Here is a 20,165-nt window from a genome sequence, read left to right as displayed (position 1 = left end):
ACAGAGTTTCAGTTTTATAGGATGAAAGAGTTCTGTGGAGGGATGGGGGTGAATAGGCTTAAAATGGTGAGGATGGTAACATTTGTTATGTGCATTTTACCGCTATAATAACTTTTTAGAGGCACCTGGGTGGCTCCGTTGGTTCAGTGTTTGACTTAACGATCAGGTTATGATCTTAGGGTCGTTGTGAGTAAGGATAGCTGGAAGGCAGGCAGGCAGGGAAATGCCCCCCTCCCCAAGAGGAAACCACCCTTAAAAGGATTTTACACCACCCTGGAAGGAGCCCTCCACCCTTTCCCATTGGGTGACAGGGTTCATCAGATAAAAAAAGTCTGCCAACAAGCCCATAGAAACCCCAGACTTCGAAACTCCAGTGGTAACCCTCTGGGGTCCCTTCCCGCCTCGGGAGCTTTGTGCTATCACTTTCCTATCGCTCAGTAAACCTTGCTTTGCTGCCCACCACTCTGTCTGGTCTATCTCTCCATTCTTCCAAGGACTGTGGAAACCGACGGAGGAAAGAATCTTCTAACACTGGGATCCAGCTCAGGGCTCTGTGCTGTGCTGCGTTGAGCTCTGTGCTCAGTGGTGAGTCTCTTTGTCCCTCTGCCCCTTCCTTGCTGATTCTCTCTCTCTCTCTTTCAAATAAATACATAAAATCCTTTTAAAAATAAACAAAACTTTGTAAATAATGATATTAAATATCAATTCAGCTTACTAGTTTTTTAAAAGTATCAAGTAAACCAAACCATTGTAAGACAGATAAAATCTAGATATGATCGCAAATAGGAGAGGCAGTCAGAATACTTTAAAACAGAGCAATTCAAGTTCACAGTCTCTGCCTGGTGTGCCGCAGAATGCCTGAGGCCCCCAGATGAGCTAGACAAGGAAGGAAGAGCATGAGGTGACAGTTCTGGTGTAGCAACACAATGGGGAATATGCAATCATAAAAAGTACACATCAGTGTAGAGGCTGCTGGAAAGCAGCGGGCTTGAGCAATGGAAACTTGAGCAAGGAACAAGGGCCCACTGTGAACTTGGGGCTGAGCGTAAGCAGGCTCTGGAAACAGCATGTCCCCAAACAGCCATAGGCCCTCGTTGACCAATGGGCTTCTTAGGCCCAGGCACGGTTACCAAAAAAGGGAAAATTCCATTCATTCCCATACCTCCCTCATTCCGCCCTGTACCTGTACCCCTCCCCACCACTTCATGGCAGACCATCTGTCCCTCGCTGTCCTGCCTGCTGCTCCCTTGCAGTGTAGTCAATAAACTTCAATCTCCTTTGTTCTGCCTCCCGTGAATTCTCTCACCACCGGCACCACCATCCCTGACCAGCAGGGACACCCCCCCATTCAAGCCTCTGTAACATCATGGAGAAATACTGCGGACATGTTTTGAGAAAACAGCAAAATACAAAATTGAAAGGTAAAAGTGAAGTGTAAAATCGTGTGCGTGCACAGACAAGGACGAGATGGGGAAACGCAAGAACAAAATTAGTTTCTTTGTTAAGTGGATTTATTTTTTTCTGCTTTGAAATACATTTTTTATTACAATAATATTTATACAACAAACATGAAGATAAATTAGAGTGGAATGAAACAGAAATCCCAAAGTGTCCCTCTCAGAGATGGTATTGCTCCAAAAGGTACCAGAACACAATTTCTTACAGAAGAAATAACTTTATTTGGAGCCTTAGCTACAACTAACAGACAGAAACAGCGGACAAGAACAGCCACATCTTTAACCCCCAGTAGAAGGTCCTTCACAGCCACAACACATCATGCTGTCCCACTCTGGCTGCTCTAGGCACATTCCCCATGCACTGCCTGGTCCTAGAGATCTCTGTGTTTATGACTTTTCTGAAAAAGCTGCAAGCACTTGGGAATGGCAGGCTTTGCCATGCCTAGCACAGTGCTGGGTTACCACTTAAGTTTCTTGCCAGATGAAGGCTAATTAATGCAGCCTGCTGGGTTAGACCCTGATGATCTCTTACTTTTTGCCTATTAATATATCAAATAATGTTGACATGTTTAAGTACATCCCAGAGGCATGCCTAAGGAAGCAAGCGTGTAATAGTTCCCCAGAGCTGCAGGAGCTCGCAAGGCACAAGCTGGAGCTTCATGTCCAATGATAAGCGGTGGAAACTGGAGGTACAAGAGTACTCTGTTCTACTGTGGTTTGATGTTGATTACATGGTTGATTTCAGGGTCATTCATGCTCCTGGAAGTCAGACGTATCCAGAAAAGAGAAGCCTGTGGATGTTGCCAACTCTGGGCTCCAGGATTATAAAACATCTTTAGGCACTCCCCTGTGCTACAAAAGAGGGCATTCAGCCTCCTGATTTGCAATAAAGTCCTCTTTCTCCATCTAGCCATCAGCTTCAGTAAATGGGGGACTTGGACAGAAACCTTTACGTCCCTTTCCTGATGGTCGGGAGCATGGAACAAATACAGCATCTGTAAGTTTCAAAAGCTAAAAGGAAAATACATCCTTAAGACTTTCCCGTGTTCCCCAGCAGCGGCTGCAGAAAGAGCCCCGCAGTTCCAAACACACAGACAATTATAAATACCCAAAGAAAGACCCTGTCCACCACCATGGCTACGTATTTCCAGTCGTCTTCTACCTGAAAGGCAAACAAAAAGTTGAAACGATTAAAAAATATATACGGAAACCTTAGAAAATGCACTCATAAATAAACTGCTTCTTTTTCCAAGAAAACTTCCCTGGCAATTTTTAAAGCAAATATTAGTTTTATCCTGGTTAAGCCATGTTGCCTAGAGAGTTCACAGAACTTTTGTCCAAAGAGCGTGGGTATGCAAACCCTTCCACGCCTCATGCGGATGGTAACAGAGTTAGCAGGACGCACAGGGCACAAAAGACTTTTCCTGCAAAAAAAGCACTCCCGAGATAGCTCAACCTTTGCCATTGGCACTGAATATTCTGAGTTGTTGGCAAGACTGGGCACCAGGTTGGAGGCAGGGAGCGCAGGACATGAGGAAGGATGGAGGGCCCCCTTCTCAGGCATAGGCAGCCCTCCAGCCCGCAAGAAATGCTGCTGTGGAGAGTTCATTGCATTTCTCATGTCTTTCTGATGAAGGATAGTTGAAGGCAGGCAGGGAACAGCCCCGGCCCGAGCCTCTCCCCAACCCCCCACCGCCCTAAGAGGAAACCACTACTAAAAGGACTTTACATCACCCTGGAAGGAGCCCTCCATCCTTTCCCCTATGACAGAAGCCTGATTGGGTGACAGGCGCAGGGGGGGCTCATCAGATAAAACAGCCCGCCAACAAGCCCATACAAACCCTAGATTAGAAACTCCCAGGGCAACCCTCTGGCGTCCCCTCACTCCATGGGAGCTTTTATGCTATCACTTTTCTATCCCTCAATAAGCCTTGCTTTGCTGCCCACCACTCTGTCTGGTCTACCTCCTCCTTCTTCAAAGAACTGTGGGCACCGAGAGAGGGAAAACATTCTGTAACATTCCAGTTTCTGACCTCCATGTATTACGCCTCCAGCTTACGCCTGAGACCTAGGTCTCGGGTTGTGTCTTGACATCCCTACCTGGTGATGTTTAAATCAACAACTCTTCCCTCCATGTTATGAAGGTGTCACCATGAGAGCACAGTTCTGGGCTCACCTGTCCCAGGATGCATTCCCCACCCCCTGCTTTGTGACCCGCAGTCACGGTACCCTCCTCTGCACCAACAGGATGGGCAGACTTCAGGTCTCCAGCCGTCCTTTAACTAGGAGATACAGATGCCGGCGGCTGCAGTATGAGGTCAAACCCAGACACCTGGCACAGGTTTTCAGATGCCCTCAGCTGGTCATCCTGATGATGTGGGAAACTGGCATGATTTTCTTGAGCTCTCTCTTTGGAGGATGGGGGAGGTCCTTGCTGCTATAGGTAGATTTGGGGGCAACAAAAACAGAATAGGTTGCTGCTAAAAATAACCCTGAGGCTCATTCAGTCTGCACCTAAATCACTCTACAGTAGCCATCAGTGGGGCTGGAATTGCAGAGGACTCACTCCCCTCTTCCAGCACGCTCAGACTACAGGCTGATTTGTGAGCAGGTCTCCTCATTCACCCTTCCCTCTGACACCGTTGTTTTTGTTTTTGTTTTTTAAAGATTTTATTTATTTATTTGAGAGACAGTGAGAGAGAGAATGTCAGGGAGAAGGTCAGAGGGAGAAGCAGATCCTCGTGGAACGGGGAGCCCGATGCGGGACTCAATCCTGGCATTCCGGGATCATGACCTAAGCCGAAGGCAGTTGCTTAACTAACTGAGCCACCCAGGTGCCCTCTGCCACTGTTTTTAAGAAGCACTTTCATTAGGCACCCGGAGGTGGTTTGAGCAACTGCTCAGGTCATGATCCTGGAGTCCTAGGGTCGAGGCCCACTTCAGGCTCCCTGCTTGCTGGGGAGCCTGCTTCTCCCTACCCTCCCTGCTCTCATGCTGTCTCTCAAATATGTAAATAAAATCTTTAAAAAAAAGAAAAAGAAAAAGAAAAACTTTCATTAACCAAGTTTGTCCTGAATGTTTACTTTAACCAGATTTCACTGGAGTTACCATTTGTGGAGGTGGAGGTTTGCCATGAAGCTGTGGTTTACTTCACCCATAACTGTATAATAACCACTTGGTCTTAGAATAATTCTCCTTACCCTCTTGGAAAGAGAACTCACATATTGCTGATCTATAAAATGCCTCTAAGCCTGCTGCAGGTGGACAGACTAGAGAGGCTATGTACCTACCTCCTTTGTTTCATTTTGGTTCTTCATGTTTTCTGCTATGAACTGAACACTATTAATTACATCTTCGACATCAGGTGAGGGCTCTGAACTCTCAGCCATCCATGGTAAAGGTTGATGGCTTAATCTTCTCTTGCCAGTGGCAAGCTCAGTTGACTTCGGACAGCGGCAACATGCCGTAGGAAGTTTGGTCTCTCTGCGATGGTCAAAGTTGACTTTGGTGGACCTACTGGAAATGCCTTTGGAGTTTTTATCAGAACTCATCTCCCTCTTCTTGTCCAGAGGTCTCCTCATCATCAGGATCTGGGGTAACAGCTGGAGGAAAACCATCTTTACCCACTTGGGCATGGTGTGTGTTGTTGGGGTGCGAAAATGTATGTTCAACACGAACACGGTCACCGCAATGGACAGGGTGACAAAGATCATGGTGAACAGCAGGTATTCACCCACCAGTGGGATCACGAGAGACGTGGACGGGATGGTTTCCGTGATTACGAGCAAGAACACAGTCAGAGAAAGCAGAACTGAAATACAAAGTGTCACCTTCTCACCACAATCAGAAGGAAGGTAAAAGACCAGCACAGTTAGAAATGAAATAAAGAGACAGGGGATGATCAAATTAATGGTATAAAACATTGGCAATCTTCTAATGTAAAAAGAATAGGTTATATCTGTGTATATCTCCTCACAACAGTTGTATTTTATGTCGTGCTTGTAACCAGAAGCATCAATAATTTCCCATTCACTGTTTTCCCAAAAATCATTCATATCCACTTTAGATCCAATGATTAGAAGATCAATTTCCGCTTTGTCATATGTCCAGGAACCAAATTTCAGAGAACAATTTTGATGATCAAAAGGGAAAAAAGTGATATCCATAGGACAGGAACTCTTGAAAATAGCTGGTGGGGTCCAGGTTATCATGCCATCATATTTAAGGAGAGCTTTTGTCTTGCCTTCAACTTGAAAATCACCAACAGCACTGCAAAGTAAACCAGACACCATTAGTAACACTCCCTTTGCTGTACCAAAGGCAACTTCGGAAAGAGACTACTTCTGTCGGAAGCCCATACTTGTTGTAGAGAACAATGTCTGGCTTCCAGATCTTATCCGCAGGAACACGTAGAGTCTCAATGCCATCATATTCCATTGGGTTCCAGCGCAATTTATAATCATTCCAGATCTAAAGGTAGTAGAAGTCAATTGAATAAAAAATTCTTAGTAACCTTCTTCCAGTGTTAATTCTATATTGGTTTAGCAGGGATTTTGGAAAAATTTAAAGCGTACATTGGAGGGCACTTAGCTGGCTCAGTCAGTAAAGCATGCAACTCTTGATTTCAAGGTCATGAGGTCAAGCCCCACACAAAGCATGGAGCCTATTTAAAAAACTAAATAAAGAATATGTTGGTTTTTCTTTTTTCCTTTTTTTTTCTTTCTTTTTTTTTTTTTTTTTTTTTTTGGTGAGAGACAGATTGAGAGGAAGAGAACAAGCAGGAGGAGGGGCAGAGAAAGAAGCAGACTCGCCACTGAACACGGAACCATGCGAATTCCATCACAGGACCCTGGGATTATGACCTGAGCCAAAGGCAGACATTTAACCAACTGAGCCATCCAGGCACCCAAGAATACATTGGTTTCTATCAAAAGTTGAGAGGGTAAATCCGTGTGGAATAGAGGGCTACATAGCTGAGCTGATTTTGACAAATATAACTTAGATAATTAACTATTGATTATTAATTAGCTAGCCAAGTTTAAAAACTCAACTTGTATGTTCCATAGACTATATTCACACTGGAGTAGCAACTCATTTCTAATATTAAAAAGATAGTTCAAGTGTACAATGATGAACATGTTACAAAGTCTGTGTAAAAGATTAAGACAAGAGGGAAGCATGAGATGGTATAACTGATAAAACCAGCTGGTGCTCTCATACTCAGTTCCTGACTTCCTAGGTCTGGCGCAGCAGGACCAAAGGTGGGCAAGCAACTGACTCTGGGGCTCAAGTTACAGATAGAAATAGGATACCTGAGGGCAGAAACCAGAAGGGAGAAGTCTCTATGTCCCGGAGAACTTTATCACTATGTTTCTGCACCTGTGAAGTTTACATCAAGCAGCTGTGACCAGAGCTGAACTTTAGGCTTTGGTGACAGATAATATTTTACGCTCTGTTATAAGTTGGAGATGGAAAGAGGGAATGCTAGCAGAGTTTATCCATTAGACATTGTTAGGCTGGTGCATAAGTAAGACACGTCTAAGGGAAGGACACATACGTGACGTAGCCACAGATTGGTTTCCATGATCTGGTTGACTTCATCCTGGGAAAAAGAAACAGTATTTTTTAGCCTTAAATGTACTTGCTAATACAGGGGGATCGTAGAACAAGAATTACAACAAAGGAGAGCCAAATCTGAGTTATTCATACTAATGGAGGAAGAAAAACAAAGGACTAAAAAAGCAACTTGTAAAATATAACCAGAAATATATTTTCACATCTGGTCCTAACCCTGTTGACTTTGAGAGAAAATGTGGCTTAAAACTGTCTTTCAAATCTGATTTAAGTCTCACGTCTTCTATGAAAACTTTTTTTTTTTTAAGATTTTATTTATTTATTTGAAAGAGTGTGAGAGAGAGCATGAACAGGGGTAAGGGGCAGAGGGAGAGGGAGGAGACCCTCTGCTGAGCAAGGACGTTGACTCCAGGCTCTACCCCAATCCCAGGAACCCGAGATCATGACTTGAGCTAAAAGCAGAAGCTTAACCAACTGAGCCACCCAAGTGCCCCAGTTGGTAAGCTTGGGGAATGCACTGTGGGCCACTGGGAACACCCAATAGCTTCCAAGCTGTTGTGTTGTAAAGTTGATGAAAGTTCTGGATATGTTTTCTGTGGTTTTCCCACTGAAGGCTGTTAGCTGCTTATGAACACATTATATTTGGGATATTGACCTGAACTGTTTTCTTTCAGATAGCTCCATGACTCTCTTCAGACCATTTAGTTACCAGCTTAAACTATCTCCTCAGAGAAGCCTTCTTTGACCATGCTGTCTAAAACAGATATGTGTGCACACATGTGTAGTATGTGTCCATCCCTCTCTATTTTTCTTCATGGGATTTATAACTATTATTGATGTTTTTGTCTCCCCAATTAACCGTTTAGACACATGAAGGTAGGGAATTTTTCCATCCTGTTTACTGCTGCAGTCCTAGCATTTATAGAGCACATAGTAGGTACTCAATAAATATATGAACAATGAATGATTGAAGCAATCAGCATGGCTTGGAAAAGAATTGGGATGTGTTGCCGCGGAGGGGTAGTCCCAGACCATGGAAAACTCCATGGTGAGCTGAGGCTGACATTTCAAGGGGCAATTGGGCTCAGGACTCAGAGCCTAGAGAGTGCTGAGCACAGCTGAGGTTGGGAGGTTTTCAAGGACTGGGGATGAAGATGGTAAAAACGATGAATCAGGTTCTGATACTTATCACCATCTGCAGTAATTCCCCTCCCCGCCCACTGCCCTTCTCTTCCTCCCTTCATGGAATCATAAACCTTTACAAGCAGAGATCAGAAAGGCTTCACAAGGAGCGCTTTGGTGGCTCATCAGTTAAGCAGCTGCCTTAGCTCAGGTCATGATCCTGGGGTCCTGGCACTGGGATCGAGCCCCATGTCCAGCTGCCTGCTCAGAAGGGAGTCTGCTTCTCCCTCTCCTTATGCTTCTCCCCCTGCTCCTGCTCTCTCTTTAATAAATAAATAAAATCTTTAAAAAAAAAAAAAGAAAAGAAAAAGAAAGGTTTCACAAAAGAGGTGAGACTTAAATCAGATTTGAAAGACAGTTTTAAGCCACATTTTCTCTCAAAGTCAACATAGTTTGAGCTCTCTCTCAAATAAATAAATAAAATCTTTTTAAAAAAAATAAAAACTTACAAACCTTGCTTTACAAGATACATGGACACCCTCAGAATAAATGAATTCAACTGTGTTTGACAGAGCTATGGCCAGGACTCAGGCCCCCAATCTGCTGTTTTTCACTGAGCTGCTCTCTAGTTCACTACTGCCCCTGCCAAGCTTCCTTCTTCAAATGGGTTTGTATTAAGTCACGGTAAGCCACAGGGTTTTAAAAGTTCAACAAAGGAGTTACATTTATGGTTTCCTACTAGCCAGGAAAAGCAAAAACAAAACAAAAAAAAAAACCAACAACAAAAAAAAAAACCAACCAACCAAACAAACAAACCAAAAAAAGGTTATACTTATCCATTGGCCAAGCAGTCCATGACTTTATAATTACCCAAGCCTAAAGCTGGTGCCTTCTGCTTAAGAAAAGTTCATGTTGTGCCCTATAGATTCTAGCAGAGCCATGTCAATAAATCCACTGGCTTCCAATCAGGAATGGACTAACTATGAAGTCTAGAAAGGTCTCAGTGGTACATGTCATAAGTATCTTCCAAGGACTGTGTCTTCACTGTACACTAGTATACTGTGTTGATAGAACTAGTGTACACTGTGAACTGGTACACTGTGTTCAGATCATTCACATCCATTGGCAATATCATCCTGACAATATCCCCTTCTGCCCTCCAACACGTCCACAAGCTGGTGAGGCACCATGTGGTGTGGACATCGTCAGGGGTGTCATCCAACTTTATGGATCAGAACTTGTTCTGACAAGTCTTATTTTCCACCCAACTCCAAACCACACCAATGGTCATGGGCGCTGCCATCAGTCAGCACAGCTGGAGGAGGCCAGAGACCCACCAGTCCACATTCCTGGGACCATTGCCCTGTATCTCCTTCTTGGGAAAATAAATTAGTTGACACCCAGCCTGCCTCAAAGGATTAGAGTTACAATTTCAAATTGAGTAGCTTTTGGAGCACTAGAGAATGAGATGAGAAAGGCCAGGTGGACTACACTTTGAAGGCCTTTAAGTTAGTCATTTCAGATATGGGAAGCCATCAAAACACTAGACAGGGGCTTTGTCTTGAATTGCTATTGGGGGGACAGCAGATATGCTCTTACACTGAAAGATCATCCACCCAGAAAACTTTGTGGCCAGAGTCATTCTGTAGGGCAGCAAAAACACTTCTGGGTAGAGCAGCAAAAGACTTAGAGAGTCTGAGAAGGGAATTGGTGGTTGGGCAGCCTGGCTGTACTGCATCAAAGAACCCCCTCAGGGCTCACCATCACTCAAGGACAATAATGTATGGTCCACAGGGACTTCTCGTACCCCACTTGAGAACAGGTGGCGTCTATAGGAATGGCTACATTAATATCCAACAAAGTAGACTTCAGAAAAAAACAATTACAATAGACAAAGAGGGACATTATATAATGCTAGAAGGGTCAATTCACCAGGAAGACATAATGATCCTAACTGTATACACACCAAAACAATAGTCTTCAATGACATGAAACAAAAATTGATAAAGCTGAAAGAAGGAACAAACCCCCATTATAGTTGGAGACTTCAACACCACCTCCCTCAGCAACCAATAGAACCACTAGACAGAAAATCAGCAAAAACAGAGATCTGGAGAACATAATCAATCAACAGCCTCTGACTGACATATATAGAACACTTACTCAAAACAGCAGAATACCCATATTTTTCAAGTATGCATGGACTATTAACCAAGATAATAAACCATATTTTTATCATGAGCCATAAAATAAACCTAATAAAATTTAAAAGAATTGAAAATGTACAGTGTGAAAAAAAAAAGAAAATGTACAGTGTGTTTTTTACCATAATGGAATCCAACTAGAAATCAATAACAAAAGATAACAAGAAAATCTCTACACCCACAGGAACTAAACAATACTCTTCTAAATAATCCATGGGTCAAAGAGGATGTCTCAAAGGAGATTTTTTAAAAGATTTTATTTATTTGCTTATTTAAAAGAGAGAGAGAACACATGCTTGCATATGAGCAGGAGGAGGGGCAGGGGAGAGGAAGAAAGAGAATCCAAAGCAGACTCTGCACTGAGCACAGAGCCCTATGCAGCATTTGATCTTACAATCCTGAAATCATGATTTGAACCGAAATCAAGAGTCAGATGCTTAACTGACTGAGCCATCCAAGTGTCCCTCAAAGAAGATTTTAAAAAATACATAGAACTGAATGAAAATGAAAACACAAAATATCAGAACATGAAGGACATAGCTTTAAAACAGTGCTGAAAATAAAATTATAACATTATATACTTATATTATAAATAAAGAAAGCCCTCAAGTGAATAATCCAAGTTTGTACTTCAAGAAATTAGGGGGGGAAAGCACAAAATGAACCCAAAGCAAGCTTAAGGAAGGAAAAATAAAGATAAGGATAGAAATTATGGGGCACCTGGCTGGCTCAGTCATTGGAGCATGCAACTCTTGAGATCTTGCAAGTTGTGAGTTTGAGCCCCACATTGGATGTAGAGATTACTTAAATAAAAAATAACAAATTTTTTAAACAGAGTAGATATCAATAAAATTGAAAAGGAAAACAATAAAGAAAAATCAGTGAAATAAAAGCTGATTCTATTGGGAAAATAACAAAATTGATGAACCTCTAACATGATTGGCATAAATAAAATCAAGGACACAACTCACCAACATCAGAAATGAAATAGGAACACTACAGATCCTGTAACCATTAAAAATAATAGACAATATTATAAACAACTTTATCATACACCCAAAAATTTAAAAGAAGTGGATTAAAACCTCAAGAGCCACAAATTACCTGAATTCAAAGAAGATGAAGTTGACAGTCTGAATAGCCTATAGCCATTTTTAAAAATTGGATTTATAGTTAAAAACTCCTGGAAAAGAAGTCTCTAGATGTAGTAAGTTCCCCTTGAGAATTCCACCAACTATGTAAAGAAGAAGTATTATCAATTCCATATGATCTCTTCCAGAACATAGAAGAAGATGGATCAATTCCAAATATTTTTTATGAAGTATTATCCTGACACAAAACCCAAAGACAGTACAAAAAAAGAAAATTATAGATCAATATCTGTTGTGAACCCATCAATAAAGTAGTAGAAAACTGAATCCAACAATATATAAAAAGTTATACATCATGACTAATGAGATGTAAGAATGGTTCAACATTCAAAAATCAATCAATATAATTTACCATATCAACAAGGTAATGAAAATTGATATGTCATATCAATTGATGCAAACAAAAGCATTTAACAAAAGCTCAACATCAACTCATGATAAAAACTCTCTGAAAACTGGGAATAAAGGAGAACTTCTTCAACTTGATGAAAAGCTCTATAAAATGCTTACAGCTGGGGCGCCTGGGTGACTCAGTGGGTTAAAGCCTCTGCCTTCGGCTCACGTCACAATCTCAGGGTCCTGGATTCAAGCCCCACATTGGGGGGGTCTCTGCTCAGTGGGGAGCCTGCTGCCTCCTCTCTCTCTGCCTGCCTCTCTGCCTACTTGTGATCTCTCTGTCAAATAAGTGAATAAAATATTATTAAAAAATGCTTACAGCTATCATTATACTAAACGGTGAAGGACTGAATACCTTCTCCTTAAGATTGAGAACAAGGCAAAGATGTCCACTCTCACCACTCTTATTCAACACAGTACTGGGAATTCTAGTCAATGTAATACTGCAAGAAAAAGGGTGGGGGGAGGACAGATTGAAAAGAAAGAAATAAAATTATCTCTATTTGCATATGACATGGTTGCCTACATAGGAAAATCCATGGAATCTATAAAAATACTGAAACTAAGAAGTGAGTTCAGCAAGATCTCAGGATAACAAGATCAACATACAAAAGTCAATTCAATTTCCACATACTAACAATGAACATGAAGAAACCAAAATTAAAAGCACATTATTTTCAATTGCTTCAAATAATACAAAATACCTACATCTACACATAATCCTGCATGAATGGGATCTGTATGCTGAAAATTACAAAATGCTATGAAAAAAGAGCCAAATGAATGGAGAACTATCTTGCATTCATGGGTTGGAAGACTCAACAACAGTAAAAATGTCACTTCTCCCTAAATTAATCTATAGATGTAATGCAATTCCTTTCAAAATCCCAGCAGGGTTTTTTGTATATATAAGCAGCTTATTTTAAGACTTAGACCCCAGAATAACTAATATGATTGTGGCAAAGGAGAATAAGGTGACATGAATCACTCTGGCCAATATTAAGACTTGCTGAGCGCCTGAGTGGCTTATCTGGTTAATGTCCACCATCGGCTCAGGTCATGATCTCATGGTCCTGGGATCAAGCCCTCCATCAGCCTCCCTGCTCAGTGGGGAGTCTAACTCCCCTCTCCCTCTGCCCCTTTCCCTGCTCCTACTCTCTCTCTAATAAATAAATAAAATCTTTTAAAATTAAAAAAAAAAAAAAAGACAATACAGCTACAGTAATCAAGATTGGGTGGTAGTGGTGGAAGGTTAGTCACATAGATCAATGGAATGGAACAGAGGACCCTGCAATAGACCCACACAAATATACTCAACTGATTTTTCACAAAAATGCACAGTCAGCTCAACGGGGAAAGGGATAGACTTTTCAACAGATGATACTGGAGCACCCACCCCACCCCCACCAAACAGACCAAGCCTCACATTTTATACAAAAAATTTTTTTAAAAAAACTCAAAATGGATCACAGTCTTGAATGAGAAACATAAATAAAACTTTAAGGGAAAAAAAAAAAAAAAGAAAATCTCTGGGACCTGCAATAAGACAAAGACTTAGGCTTAACACCAAAAGCAAAAAAACATAAAAGGAAAAATTGATAAATTGGACCTCATAAAAATGGAAAAGTTTGAGTGAAAGCCCACATGAAAAAGATGAAAAAAGAAGCTACAAACTAGGGTAAAATATAGCTGGCTCTTGAATACACAGGTTTGAACTGTGTAGGTCCATTTATATGTAGAATTTTTAGGACATGGTGCTATAAATGTATTTTCTCTTTCTTATGATTTAATAACATTTTATTTTTTCTTCCTTTATTGTAAGAATACAGACTATAACACATGTAACATATAAAATATGTGTTAAATAAGTGTTTATGTAACCAGTAAGGCTTTAGGCCAATACTAGACTATTAGTAGTTAGGTTTTGGAGAAGTCAAAAATTATTTGAAGAATTCTGACTATGGTAGGGGCAGGTGTCTCTAACCCCTGCATTACTCAAAGGTCAACTGTATACGCAAAGCATTTATCTGGCAAAGCATTAGTATCTAGAATATAGCAAGAACTCTCAACACTGAAGAGTTAAAAAAAAAAAAAAAAAGCCAATTAGAAAATGGGCAAAAACCATGAACAAACATTTCACCAAAGAAGATATACAGATGGCAAATAAGCACATGGAAAACTGTTCTATATCATTAGTCATTAGGAAAATGCATATTAAAACTACAATGAAAAAAAAACTACAATGAAATATCATTATATACCTATTAGAATGGCTAAAATTAAAAAAAAAAAAACAGTGATAACACCAAATACTGGTGAAGTTGTGGATAAACTGGATCACTTATTATTGCTGGTAGGAATGTAAAAGGATAGAGCCACTCTGGACAGCATTTTGGCAGTTTCTTAAAAAACTAAACATGCAACTACCATATGGCCCAGTAATCGCACACCTGGGGGTTTATCCCAGAGAAATAAAGATTTACATTCACACAAAAACCTAGACCCGAAAGTTCATAGCACTTGTGTAATAGAATGAAACTGGAATCAACCCAAATGTTCTTCAGCCAATGAAAAGTAAAATGAATTGCAGTGCAAATATACCCACAAAATACTACTCTGTACCAAGAAGAAATAAACTATTGATATAATTAACAACTGGGATGAGTATCCAGAAAATTATACTGAGTGCAAAAACCGATCCCACAAGATTACATACTATATTATTCCATTTTATATAAGTTTCTCAAAATGACAAAATTCTAGAAATGGAAGACATATTAGTGGTTGCCCCTGGGAAAACTGGGTGAAGTGTACAAGGGATCTTTCTATTATTTCTTACAACTGCATATGAATCTATAATATTATTTCAGTAAATAAAATTCAACTCAAAAAATAAATTTCCCAAGTCTCCCTCACAGCTAGAGGTTGCCCATGAGATAGGAAGCCAAGGATGTTAGTAGGACTTCTAACAAAGCTCCTCAAGGAAGTCACAGATGTCTATTATCATGGTCTGTGTGATTGGCATCCCCTGGATGTTGTGCAGTGCCTAACCTGAACAACCGAACACAGTGGTACAGTCACTAACACCATGAATACACCTGATGTTAACCTTCTAAACTTGTTTTATTAAGGCTGTGCTATTTTTTAAAGTCTCTGAGAGCAGCCAAATGCAAATGTCAAAATCTGTATTCTTCTGTCCCCAACCACCATCCTCAGAACAATGTCCTGAAAGAGTATATCAACCAGGAATTTGAAGTGATGCTGTGCAGTGAAATAGACTAACTTTAGGTGAAACTTACTTTACAACAATCCCTCCACAGCAAATTATGGCTCCCAGCCCAGTAGGAGGCCAGTAAGCAGTACAACACTATTTGGGGGTAGAGAGGACCAGGATAGGTACCAAATAAATATTTTTTAAAGGCATGACTGGGTCCATCTAAGCAAAACAAAACATGTGACTTTTTTTTAATACCAATACGTACCAGTATATACATACTTCCAACTTGGGCCAGAAGCCAGAGGACCAGGCCAGGTTCAGCCTCATCCACTGGGAAGCATGGACTGGAGAAATATCATGGGCCCTGACCTCACATCTGTAATTAAAGTCTTTCCCCAGTGAACCTTGAGAACCTTGGGAACCATCACTGTTTCCCAAGGGGCGAAGTCCTCATCCATAGGCTGGGACCGATGAAAGGGGCTCCCTTTGCAGTGCACTGCTGTCTCTCTGGAAACGCTTTATTCTCACCCCCTACATCCTGAGCCTGCCTATTCCTGGAATTTGGTCCAAGCCAGCTCAGCCCCGTCCCATGACTTGGGGCTAGAACCCTGCTCTATGTTGTAATATCAGGGCACGCTACCTCCTCTCCTGCCAACGAGGACATGAAGATTATTCAAAAAGAACTGCAGTCCTACTTGCCCTTGAACTCAGGAGCCATAAATTAAAGTAAGAACTCCAAATTCCCATCTGGTTTTTTTTTTTTTTTTCAGGGCTCGATGGAACTCTATATTAAAGAAGGTGATTTATTCTTTCCTTTCTTGCATAATGTAGAAGACTTAGAGCCATTCTTTTTCTTTTTTTTTTTTTTTAAGGCTTAGATTTTTTTTTTGTTTGTTTTGTTTTTAAAGACTTTATTTATTTATTTGACAGAGAGAGATCACAAGTAGGCAGAGAGGCAGGCAGGGAGAGAGGAGGAAGTAGGCTCCCTGCTGAGCCGAGAGCCCGATGTGGGACTCGATCCCAGGACCCTGAGATCATGACCTGAGCTGAAGGCAGCGGCTTAACCCACTGAGCCACCCAGGTGCCCGAGCCATTCTTTTTCTATGGAGTGAAAATAACATGAGCTTTGGAGTCGGGATGGGCTTGATTAAGACCCCAGTTCCACCATGTTATAGTCCTATCACCTTAAGAAGGTTGCTTACCTGAGCTTCCCTCCAGCTGTGAAATGCAGCTGAAAGCAACTAAATGTAGACACAGTGACTGGTGCCTAATAGATGCACAGTGAAGTTAGCTCCCTCTGTATTCTCCCTTCAACCTCCCTTTCCCCTCTTTGTTTCATCAACTCCCTCTAAAAGCACTTCTGGAAAGACACTGCCTTGATGTGAGTAATTACGGCTTCAATGGGAAAGGGTCTTCTTCCCAACCGGAGGGCTTTGAAGACCCAGCATTCATGCAAATGTGTGTTTGTTCATATTTTTAAATTTTCTATATTTACCACATGCAATAACTGGGACAAGGTCGAGAATTGCTTGGCTGCCCCACCCCCACCCCTGGCAGAGTCAGGGTTCCTCCCGGAACCAGTGGTGAACTGGTGGCACTTACCACGTTGGCCAGCTGTGTGATGGCCACTTCAAAATGCACCGTGACGGGATCAGAAACGTTTTCTACAGGCCTGATGAACTGGTTATAATGAGAAAACAGTTTGTGGAAGAGTCTCTCTTCAGAGGCACAGGCGGCAGAACCTGCATGGCCAAGCAGACAGAGGGGTTAGAGAAGCAGAGAGGGTGCTCACAGATGAAGGGTGCTGGCAGCTTCCATCACCAGGTGACATGGGCAGTGGGATGTCTAAGCCGACGGACCCCTCCCGCCCCTGCATTCTGTCCACCCACACAGACGGCCCCTGGTGCTCATTGTACCCTGCCTCTCTGAGCCTCAGTTGGTCTCCTTGGCCCTGAAGACGAAAAGAGTAATGCCCAGAACTGGTGTGATATCAAATAAAATAATATTGGCAAGAGCACTTTAAAAGTATAATGCACAAGTGTAAAGGGGTAACATGAACTCCAGTTTTTGCTTATGTCACTGAGGATAGCTCATGACCTCTCGGATCTGGTTATTAAGGAAGAGTCCTGCCCTTTCCTGTCAAAATGCTGATCCAACTACCTGTTTCTACAGTCAGTGAGGTGCTTAGCTGGGGAAATCACCAAGCAAACTGAAATAACTAGTGATTTTCTTAAGATCTTAACAAGTGATACTCCTTTTTAAAATCAGCTTTGAATTCAATTATTTCGGAGATTTGTGTAAGTGCAAGGGCTCTGAGGCAAACTTATTTAAATAGTTTTTAAAGAATTCAAAATTAGGAATGCGTGGGTGGCTCAGTCATTAAGTGTCTGCCTTCAGCTTAGGTAGTGATCCCAGAGTGCTGGGATCCAGCCCTGCGTTGGGCTCCCTGCTCAGTGGGGAGCCTGCTTCTCTCTCTCCCATTCCCCCCGCTTGTTTTCTGTCAAATAAATAAATAAAATCTTTAAAAAAAAAGATTTCAGGGACGCCTGGGTGGCTCAGTTGGTTGAGCAGCTGCCTTCGGCTCAGGTCATGATCCCAGCGTCCTGGGATAGAGTCCCACATTGGGCTCCTTGCTCGGCAGGGAGTCTGCTTCTCCTCTGCCTCTGCCTGCCACTCTGTCTGCTTGTGCTCACTCTCGCTCCTCTCTCTCTCTGACAAATAAATAAATAAAATCTTTAAAAAAAAAATTTTTTTTTAAAGAATTCAAAATTAGTTCTTAAATAATGGGATTTTAGTCACTAAATTTTAACTAGTCTAATGTGTATGTATTTTTCCAAGAATGCATTGAAACTGGGTTACTTGCCTTCATTTGAAATAATCCATTTCATTAATACCCCTCTATATTTTCCCTTACAGAAGCCAAGTTTGACATCTGAAATACTGTTCTACAAATTTCCCAGAGGGATTTACACCTTGAAAGAAAGAAAATTAAAGGGACTGAAAATTTTTTCCGCAAAAATGAACAAAAGGATAGCTGTTGTAGGACTAAATAAAGAGAGTCATTTGACAAATGCAGTGGGAAACACTGAAACTCTGGGCTTTCAGCAAGAAAGAACAAATCTAAATGTAAAATAGCACCCTTGCTACCATAATCAATAATGGTAGAAATTTTCTACATGAAACAGACAAGAAACAATTCACTCCATTACCCCATTACCCATTCCCCCCCCCCGACCCTATAGAGAAGCCTTCATGAGTCTTGAAGAGCAAGCAAGCTCCAGCCACCAGCACGTGGAAATGTGGTTTTCTTTAGCAGAATAGCAGCTATTTCCAAGGCTTAACTTTTAAAATGAATAATCTTACTCTTAGGACTCATTTCCAGCACAGTACTATGACATGCTTCCCAAAAAAATGATGATGACCTTCGAAATGGAAGGGTTCATGGACTAAGTCATAGTATCAGCTAACAAATCACAGTTTTAAAAATATATATTAAATACAAATACAAATAAATCAAATATACCTATAGCAGAGATGGAGAGAAAGCTGCATCATTATTATCACCATATTTTTAGTGGGACAATAAATAAGGTATGGTTTACAATGCTTCATTGTCCTCCCCACCCCAGCCCCTAAACCTCACGTTACATGTTAAACCTACCCAGTAAGAAATAGATTAATTAGCAGTTATAACTGTAGTCCTTCCTCTGCAGCCCCTGTACATGTTCGCTCATAAAATATCTCATCTCTGCTCTGTCAAGCACAGCTAGAAAAGAAGAGCAAAGGCATGTAGCTGAAAAGAGAATATGAGATAAAGCAGAAATAAAACCTACCTTTCAAGCAAGGCATGAAGACACAGAACCAGAGACACAAACCAAAGGGAAGAGGCGCCTGTCCCTGGCTGGTCAGCATGATTAAAACACACTTTGATTTCTTTTTCTAGTCAAAGGATTGTGGAAAACAGAGAGCTATCAGACAGCCACACGCATCAGACCTTTAAATCATCAGAGTCCCACTGCAATCCACGTGTGTCTTCTGTGAAATAAAAACATTCCCAAATGCAACACGGATGTTCCCAGGATCAGAGCCTAAGGCCAACAAAAGGGCAAATAAAAAGGATTCAACCAGATGTCAGATGAGTCATCACTTTCCTGTCACCCCAGATCCCTTTTCGTGCAAGAACAGTGAAGAGCAGCAGTGAGGGAACGCCGGGCAGGCAGGACCGAGGGAGGACGGGAAACACTGTCAGGCTTCGAGCTTTTCATTGCACAGTCTGGGCAGTCATCCTTGGGGATGGGGGGCAGAAACACCCTTTGACTGAGCCCCAAGTCCAGGGAAAGCAGGTGCTGGGTCCCAGACAGTGTGTCCTGATTCACTGAGTTCTCTGGTTAATCAAGGCTTAGCCTTGTTATTAGAAAACTTTCTAAAATAGAAGTTTCCTTTCCTGTGTTAATACGTGAGGCTTCGAGCAGCACTCACCTGGTTTCGTCTGACTCCAGGGCTCTTGTCTTGTCTCTCTGCGCTCAGCAATCACCATCCAGGACCAGAAATTAGGTGTCTGAGAACCAGAGGGATGTCCTGAACATGGGATGCCACCTGGACAGCCCTATGCTTATTGAGACATCCTTGCCATCCACTGGCTTTGTCACAAGTTTCTTCTTGCCCCTAGTAGTGTCGATAGGGCTTCTGATGAACTGGGCCTTCTGGTCAGATTTTGGTGTTGGTTAAAGAGGAGGCAAACCCACAACAAAATGGGAAAGCAACCTGCAGAACAGGAGAAAATATTTGCGACCCCATGTCTGAGAAGGAGTGAATATCCAAAATACATAAGGAACTCATAAAACTCAGTATCAAACCCAATTAAAAAGTGGGAAACAACTTAAATAGACATTTTTCCAAAGAAAACATACGAATGTCCAACAGGTATACAAAAAGGATCTCCAAGTCCCCGATCAGCAGGGAATGCAAATCAACCCTCGTAAGATCTTACCTCCCACCTATTAGGATGGTTACTGCCAAAAAGACCAGAGATAAAAAGTGTTGG

The 20,165-nt window shown here is 41.7% G+C and overlaps 1 protein-coding gene across 1 annotated transcript; it reads right to left on the bottom strand.

Moving 5' to 3' along the window:
* Positions 1-1,510: 1,510 nt before the first annotated feature.
* CHRNA6 (cholinergic receptor nicotinic alpha 6 subunit) lies at positions 1,511-19,265 on the bottom strand. The gene is made up of 6 exons (XM_082715192.1): positions 18,955-19,265; positions 16,724-16,863; positions 7,015-7,059; positions 5,818-5,927; positions 4,748-5,726; positions 1,511-2,619 (listed from the first exon to the last, which is right to left on the bottom strand). The coding sequence occupies exons 1-6, from the start codon at positions 19,031-19,033 to the stop codon at positions 2,488-2,490; spliced, it is 1,485 nt and encodes a 494-aa protein (XP_082571318.1). The 5' UTR covers positions 19,034-19,265; the 3' UTR covers positions 1,511-2,487.
* Between the last annotated feature and the right edge of the window lie 900 nt (positions 19,266-20,165).

The sequence above is a fragment of the Mustela nivalis genome (assembly GCF_964662115.1).
Source record: "Mustela nivalis genome assembly, chromosome: 20".
Classification (NCBI taxonomy): domain Eukaryota; kingdom Metazoa; phylum Chordata; class Mammalia; order Carnivora; family Mustelidae; genus Mustela; species Mustela nivalis.
The sequence above is the reverse complement of the archived record's forward strand: the minus strand, read 5'-3'. Positions and strand labels throughout refer to the sequence as shown.